At 32.4% G+C, this 8,572-nt stretch overlaps 1 protein-coding gene across 1 annotated transcript; it reads right to left on the bottom strand.

Moving 5' to 3' along the window:
* Positions 1 to 2,657: 2,657 nt before the first annotated feature.
* LOC120091959 (activator of 90 kDa heat shock protein ATPase homolog 1) lies at positions 2,658 to 4,693 on the bottom strand. The gene is made up of 3 exons (XM_039050140.1): positions 3,602 to 4,693; positions 3,079 to 3,158; positions 2,658 to 2,982 (listed from the first exon to the last, which is right to left on the bottom strand). Exons 1-3 carry the CDS (start codon positions 4,484 to 4,486, stop codon positions 2,889 to 2,891), a joined length of 1,059 nt encoding a protein of 352 aa, XP_038906068.1. The 5' UTR covers positions 4,487 to 4,693; the 3' UTR covers positions 2,658 to 2,888.
* Between the last annotated feature and the right edge of the window lie 3,879 nt (positions 4,694 to 8,572).

Below are 8,572 nucleotides of genomic sequence, written 5' to 3'. Positions count from 1 at the left end.
AAGATTACTAGATCACGTACCCTAATATGCCCGTCTTACATGTTAATCCATCGTTGTCGAGAAAACCTGATACACCAAAAGTTCACATTATCATAACGAGATGGATTGGACAAATTCACTCACTCGACAACAATGTAGAAGATAGTATCTTTTATTACTAAGATAGACTGCAGATAGTTAAGATTGGGAAATAAATAATTTTTTTTCATGTATATTTAATTAAGTGTGAATGATACTTTTATTGTAGATTTAATTTTTTATTATAATTTATAAAATTTACATTATTCTTTTAATTAAGTTATATATTATTTAATTAAAGTTGTACATTATTCTTCTAATTAAGTTATACATTATTTAATTGAGAAATAAATATTTTTTTTTCTTTCAGATCATAGCTTTAAACTAGGACCTATTGATCCTTCCATTCATCCATCGATCAGTTGTATGGCAATATCGTATGGAGTGATATATAATGAAAAATTAAAGGATCTAGGTTAAGTTTGATATGGTTAGGGATACAATTACGTGTGCTCGCCGAGGAAACCGTCATGAGATATGCACAAGTATATATACTACAGACATGAAGTTCGTGAGATAACTGGGTCTGTCAGGCTTGGGAGTGATTTCCAAACTACAACATGTACATGACGCTAAGTTAGCTAGACGAACTTACAATTCTCAATAAGTTATTTTAATTCAATTTAAGTTTGATATGACTGGTCTAGTTAATTCAGAATCTAAATTATCAATTTAAAAATTTAGGTGAAGAAACAAATTAACAAATTTTATGTGACTAGGATCGTCATACATGTAGTCAATACATGTTTAGAATGTTCCATCGTCTTGTAATACTAAACCCCTACAGCATGATATTGACTTATGACACTATCGTGCGAAGGTTATTGCAATTTGACAAGAATATCACTCAAGACTACATTAATTGATATAATAATACCACAAAGCGCTACGTTACTTGTAGATCATTTGGTAAATGAATGAATATTATCTAATTATTTTTAATTTTAAATTTATTTTAAATATGATCTAATTGTTTTATAATTCACAGAGATTGAACAACAGTATACTTCATGATGTTGCAAACAATAGTAGACTTCGTGATGTTGCGAACAATAGTAGACTTCGTGATGTTGCGAACAATAGTAGACTTCGTGATGTTGCGAACAATAGTAGACTCCGTGATGTTGCGAACAATAGTAGACTCCGTGATGTTGCGAATAGTAGACTTCGTGATGTTGCGAATAATAGTAGACTTCGTGATGTTGCGAATAATAGTAGACTCCGTGATGTTGCGAATGATCCAAATCAGATTCTTGCTTGCCACTCAAAGATACATTATATATACGATATACCTATGTTCCTCCAAAGATAGGTTATATGTACGATATACCTATGTTTCTCCAGAGATACATTATACTTACGAAGACATCCACCTTATAGGACCCATTGATTTTTGTAATTATGTTTATATAAATAAGATATTTTAATTTACACTTTATTATTTTTATGAGAATTTTTTTTAAAATTTAGTCTTTTTAAAGTTAAGTTAAGAAGATGATTTAAAAAATAATAATAAAAAAAAAAGTTGAAATATTAAGATAACATTACAAAAAATGAAATATTAAAATAACATAATTGGAAAAAAAAAATGGAAGTCGAATCTTCGAAACTCTAACTTAGGTTTGTCGAATTTTGAAGACTCAACCACCTTTGTTGAGTTTTCGAGTACAATATTTTTATAAATAGTTTTCAAACTACAATATTTTTACAAATAGTTTTGAAAAATACAATATTATTCTAATTTTGCCAAGTGTACCAATATTAAAAAAAATTATAAATATATCAATCTTCACTTATATGACTTATCATTGTTACACTTCTACCAACAATATGATCTATCACTAATAAACTCCTATCAATGTTATTAACTATCATTGATAAATTTCATTGTATCTACAATTATATTTTACATTGTGCTATATCTATTAATATTTTAAGCTTGATTGCTAAAATACTGAAAAATATTAATAATAAAAATGGGCTACGAAAATTCAAAAAAAAAAAAATCACAATATAATTAAAAAAAATCATATTTACATACCAGTGAATTATATTTCAGGTTTTTCCAAAAACACTAAAAAAATAGATCAACCTTCAATCAAAAAAGGAAAAAGAATGGAGGTAGCAAAAAAACAAAAGCGCTAGATAACGAACAAAAGTATGTTCCAAGAAAATGTATACATGAAACCTGGAAGGTTGGGCACTGATAAAAATAAGTTTATCTGTTGACATAAATATATAGATTTTTCTAATTAAAATAACTGGACTTCTATGGAGTTGAAAGAAAGAAGACCAACAAAGGACTAACGCCATCACGACCTCCAATCAATTAAAATAAAACCCAAGCAAATCATTACAAAAAGGCTTTGTCAATGACGCTTATAAGAAGGTTTGAGCCTCTATTGGAGGCTTCAGAAGGTTTGGTTACACAATCATGAATGAAAAACCAAAATGTTAGCAGCATTAATCATAAATCAACTAAAGCTATTAAAGAGAGAAGAATGCAGTCATTAAACCCAAAAAAACATGGGATGAGATAAACATATATGCTTTGATGAGTTACAGAGAAAGAGACAGGATGTGATAAAAGAGATGACAATTGTGTCTCATTATATGTCTAAAGCTCAGTATCCAACAATGAATTTTGATTCTCAAATATGGATGGAAGATAACACAGACTATGAGAATAACACCATCATCTGATAATTGAAAAATGAAGCATTTCAAATCATTATCATTCATGAAGATATGCAAATGAAAAGCTTCTTCAGAAGCCAAAGGACTGGACTCTACTGTAAAACAGTACCCTATCATATTCCAAAGCCAAAAACTGCCCTGATCTTGTGGAAAATAAGATCCCGCCAGCCCCTCTCCGTGTTCTCCACTACAGTTGCGTTACCATATCTAATTCAAACCAAAAGATGAACGATGATCAGAAAAAACCAACTTTATAATGGTAAACAGATATCAATCATCAGCATAATGATAAGAAATACCAACCTGTCCTCCTCGGGCACGTCGGAATGTACCAACTTCACAATGGTAACCCCAGGCTCAGGCTCATCAAATGTCAATTTCACCTGTGCAGTGCACACTTTTCAGTACCAATTTAGCTTGATCATTCGTCAATTGATGATATGTTAGACTAATCGCCAGAACTCATTAGAAGAATCCATACTGGAAAATACCACCCTTGAAATACAATGTTACTGATATAATTTCATTAGTAATTGGATTGACTATAACAATTTCATAAACTTGATCAACTCTGGCCAGCTATAGTTTAAAGGGGAAGGTGCGACGATTACCAAGGTTTGGAGAGTTGGAGTAATTGCTAGAATTGGAAGTTACAGAAATGAAATGATTATGGGTTGCATCCGCATATTTTTACAGTCCAAATTATAAGTTCTTTAAAAGGAAAGATCATCAAAATTTACCAGTAATTGTTCCCTAAGGTATGGCAGAAAACAGAGCATTGAGAAGGATATGAGTAACGAAGAATAGAACAAAATTGAAAACGCACCGTGGAATGAATGCCATCAGGCCAGCTTCCGAATCTCCATTGTTGCACAATCAACTTCCCCTCTTCCAACTCCAAGTTCTTCCCAGTGACGGACCCATCAAATATACTGATCTGTCCACCGACTTCCTTGCTAATTTTAGCATTGCTCTGAGTGAATCCTTTCCATCTATTGTCATCCATGAGAATTTCAAACAAAATGTTAGCCCTACAACTAAACTTCTCAGTCAGAGTTATTGTCTTGAACCCTTTCTTAACTTTCTTCTTCTCTGCCGCCACTGCTGGCTTTGATGCCGCAGGAGCAGTTGCCGCCGCCGCCGCTGCAGCAGGAGCCGATTGATTACTCTTTGGCTCCACCTTTTTAGCCTCCAAATCATCCTTCGCAGGCCCACCCTTCGCCATACTCTGCACATACAACCTCACCTTCTCCAACACAATCGGCTTCCCTTTAGCCAACATAGCATCCTTCACTCTCTTCCCAAACGGCCCTTCGTCCTTAACAGAAACCCTAACTTCAGGATCCTCATCGGCATTCTCATCAGAAATATACGGAATTTCAACAAGCCCATCAACCTTCTGCAGAGATTCGCCGGCTGAATCCTTGGCCTCGCCTTCCCAAGAAAGAGTGACACTAAGTTCATAACCAGGAATGATCTTCCCCTTCCGAATATTGACATAAGCCTCTCCATCGACCTTGTCGACCTTCTTGGTCTTGATGAACAGGCCGCCCTCGCCGTCGAGAAGAGGGAGATTAGAGAGAAGCTTAGAGAGGAAATTGCGGGACCATTCAAGGCAATCGGTCTCGGCCCAGTGCCAGTTGTGGACATTGGTACCGTCGGGACGTTCTTCGACGATCCAGCGCTTGTCGCCCTCGCCGAACTTGGCCATTACCGGAAGTTGGGAGAAGGAAAATTACGTGGGAGAGATGGGAAAGAGAGATTCGGGGGAGTTTAGAGAGATCGAGGAGATTGGGAAATGAGGCAAAGGAGGAGGAAGAAATAAAAAGGAAAGGTTCTCGGCGTCGAAGGTTCTCGGCGTCGAAGGTTCTCGGCGTCGAAGTCTCTAGAACTATGACGGCACATCGTCGCTCGTTCCAAAAAAATAGGGTTTTTATTCATGAAAATATAATTTAGGTTGAAAAAAACTTTTTTTCTTTTTTTGGTAATATAACAATTTAGTTTTTTCTCAAAGAACAAAGAAACAATTTCGTTTTTGGCAATTTAATTTTTATACGGTCAATCTAATAATTTAATCCACAAATTTTAATAAATAACAATTTAACTCATGTTTAGGAAACATTTCATTCTTTATTTTTTGTTTTTGAAAATTAAGAAGGATTTTCTCTCATTTATGTATCTTTTTTTAAGTTGAATTTTTTTGCCAAATTTTAAAAGTAAAAACAATTATTTAAAAATTACTCTTTTTTTAGTTTTCAAATTTTTGTTTGATTTTTGAAAATATGAGCAATAAATAACTAAGAAATTTAGAGGTGAAAAAGTGTTTACATGATTAATTTTCAAGAACAAAAAACAAAAATCAATGCCCCGTTTGATAATCATTTCGTTTTTTGTTTTTTATTTTTTAAAATCAAGCTTATAGACACTACTTTCATCTCAAAAAAATTTCATTATCTTCTACCGATGGTTTAAAAAGTCGAACCAAAATTTGAGAATTAAAAAAGCAGGCCCCATTTTGTAAGGCGCCATTAGTAACCAATTTGATTTTTTGTTTTTGTTTTTGAAAATTAAGTATATTTCATCCATATTTTTTTCAATGATTTGCATATTTATTAAGTACAATGGTTGGATTCTTAACTAAATTCTAAAAACAAAACAACATTTTGAAAATTACTTTTTTTAGTTCTCAAATTTTGGCTTGGCTTTTTAAACCATTAGGGAAAGGTAGATAACAAAGGAAGAAATTTGGAGGTGAAAGTTGTGTTCATAGGCTTAATTTTCAAAAACAAAATGGTTACTAAATGGGCCTAAGCATTTTGTTTTTTCTTCTTTTTTTTGAAAATTAAGTCTATTTCATCCACATTTCTTACAATGATTTGCAGCTTTCTAAACTACAATGATTGAATTCTTAGCCAAATTCCAAAAACAAAAATAACTCTTTGAAAGCTACTTTTTTTAGTTCTCAAATTTTGGCTTGGTTTATTAAGCCATGGTGAAAAGTAGATAACAAAAGAAGAAATTTGGAGATAGAAGTAGTATCATATGCTTAATTTTCAAAAACAAAATGGTTACTGAATTGGGTCGTAGCTTTTAAAATTTTATATTTGTTTTTGAATTTTGGCTAAGAATAAACTATTGTACTTAGAAAAGATTAAATCATTATAAGGCATGAGGAGAAAATAAGCTTAATTTTAAAAAACAAAAAATCGAAATCGAAATAGTTACTAAAGGGGCCAAATGATTACCAAATCGACCTTAATCATTTACATAGAAATTTGTAAATGTTTATTCCTATGTTGGAAAATATTATTAAATTTAGGAAATCTTCTTGCACAATAGATCAACAAATTGAGTATGATCAAAATTGTTTATAAACTATAAAAGACCAACGGGGTGTTTGTTTCAAGGGTTGGGATTGGATGGATTAGGCATCTTAAGCCCAACCCTTCTTTAGGGCATGGATTTAGGAAGCTATCATTTTTCCATGCCTTTGAATAATGTTTACTATTTAAACCGAGTTACCCCTTTTTTTTTCTAATTTAATCTAGGAAGTACGTCGGCCAACCTCCAGACACTAAATTCGTTGACCACCGCGGTCAACTACCTTCGGCGAACACCGCCGGCCAACTTCGACACCATCTCTGACGACCGCTACCGGCCAACTCCAGTCGCCACCTCCTGCTACCGTCATTGCCACTACGTCCTCTACCAGCCAACTTTGGCCGCCACATTGGTGACCGTCGTCGGCCAACCTCCAGTTGCCACTGACCAATTCCGACCATCATCGACCAACCTCTAACAACCCCTTCTCCCCACACTGGCAAAGTTTTACCCACTAACTCCGTTGGCCACCCTCCGACTACCACTTCCAGCGACCGCCACCAACCAACCTTGAAAAATATTAATAAAAATACTCTTAGTATATAACAAACTAGACAAATTTGTATATATAAAAACACTTTTGAGAAAGAATTGCAATACATGTATGTTTTTTTTAATGAGTTTTTCTTAAGTGTTTAATTAAAAATGAATTTTTGAAAAATGTTTTTTTTCTAAGTCATTTCAAACATGCCAATCGACTTATATTTATTTAGGTTATATGTGTAGAACTATATATGTTTGAAAGCTCTAATTTAATTTAATAACATTTAAAAAAAATTTGTTGGTCAATTTAACTAGCTCGAAAACTTAAAATTATTTTTTAAACGTAAAGATTTAAAATGTTTAAAACTACTTAGCGATCAAACAAAAACTAAAACTCAAAATTTGTGACTTTTTATTTCCTCAAATGTAATTTGATAGAATAGTTTTTCAATCATTGAATTTAATATTAAAATACTAGTTTATTTCAATTTTAAGTCAACGTATTATGGTAAAAAAAAAAAGTAATCATTTTCAAATTAGTTAAAGTGAAAAAAAATCTATGAAATTTTATTTCAAAATCTAGTAAGATTAAAATATAAAATTATTAAAATAGTAGATTAAATAAAATTATGATTTTAGTCCAAATCTCTATTTTAATTTTTTCAAAATATTATTCTAACTTTTTTAGTTTATTTTAAACTTAACTATATTAAAATAATTAAGATGACAAATTTAAACTAATCTAAAATTTAACCAATGATTAAATACAAGAAAATATTTCACAAACTAAATATTTATAAATTGCCCGGGAAAATTCTCCCGCTCTTGTCCCCGCCATTTATAAACTAAATATTTATAAGATGGGGACGGGGGCGGGGATTCCCCAGAAATGCGGCCTCTATAGGCCCATTCCCCGTTTTCCCACAGGATTCCCCATTTTTTTAATTAAAATTTTATTTAGATATTTAATATTTGGCTCCACAACACTATAAGTCTATACATTATAAACATACGTATAAATAAGTTACTTTATATATTATAAATATATATTTATAAAATATTAAAAATATAAATATATCAAATCGGGGTCGATGCGGGGATACCGTGCCCGTCCCGTTCCCGGACAGGACCCTGAAAAATTTCTCCGATTGGACTCCATCCCCGGTCAAACTGGGATTCCCCGTCCTGATCGAGGCGGTATTCCCCGTCCTGATCGAGGCAGGACCCCAACCCCACGGGAAATTTTACCAACCCTAGTTTTCTTAAACCCATACTACCTAAACCTCTCACCCTAATCCCCACTATTAACATTTTCAGGTTTAAGATTCCAACTTGCATGCCAAATGCCCCTTAAGAGATCATGTAATACAATTTGACAATTAATTTTGATGAGATTTTTCAGGATAAAGATTGTTACAAATTAAATTAAAAATATATAGAATAAATGGTCACTTTTGTCATTATTTCCATGTCAAACTAACTATCGTTTGAATAGAAAATAAACTTGTTTGGAACGACTCTCTGTATGCTTAAAAAAGTGTTTTGGAAAGGATCATTTTATTTTTGTTGATATTGTGCTACAATGATAGATCAAGCGGTTTTGATTTTTGTTCAACTTTATGGTCAACCCGATTTGTTTCCTGCCCATTTCCGGTTTTTTAGATTCATTTCAAAATTTTATGACCTTTTTTTCTAGTTCAGTAATTACAAAATAGATTCATCATCAACTATTGAATCGATAATTCGTGTCTTAAATTTGGTTAATACTTAGATTGCAGATGAAATATTAGGTTTTATTTATTTATTTATTTTTAACTATGATGCCATATCTATTCTATATCAAATATTTTGCCCAAATTTCACAAAGACCAATTCCGGTTAATAATGAACTACAAAGTCCAATATTAGTCGATAACAAACTTTCAATTAACTA

This window comes from Benincasa hispida, chromosome 11 (genome assembly GCF_009727055.1).
Source record: "Benincasa hispida cultivar B227 chromosome 11, ASM972705v1, whole genome shotgun sequence".
Classification (NCBI taxonomy): domain Eukaryota; kingdom Viridiplantae; phylum Streptophyta; class Magnoliopsida; order Cucurbitales; family Cucurbitaceae; genus Benincasa; species Benincasa hispida.
This window is presented reverse-complemented; position numbering and strand designations above follow the sequence as displayed.

What these genes read in the sequence shown, in the direction of transcription:
- LOC120091959 (XM_039050140.1), bottom strand. Translation starts at nt 4,486, where the DNA reads ATGGCCAAGTTCGGCGAGGGCGACAAGCGCTGGATCGTCGAAGAACGT. An exon ending in CTGATGGCATTCATTCCACG is followed by an intron (nt 3,159 to 3,601) that starts GTGCGTTTTCAA and finishes TGCACTGCACAG; the next exon opens with GTGAAATTGACATTTGATGA. An exon ending in GACGTGCCCGAGGAGGACAG is followed by an intron (nt 2,983 to 3,078) that starts GTTGGTATTTCT and finishes GGTTTGAATTAG; the next exon opens with ATATGGTAACGCAACTGTAG.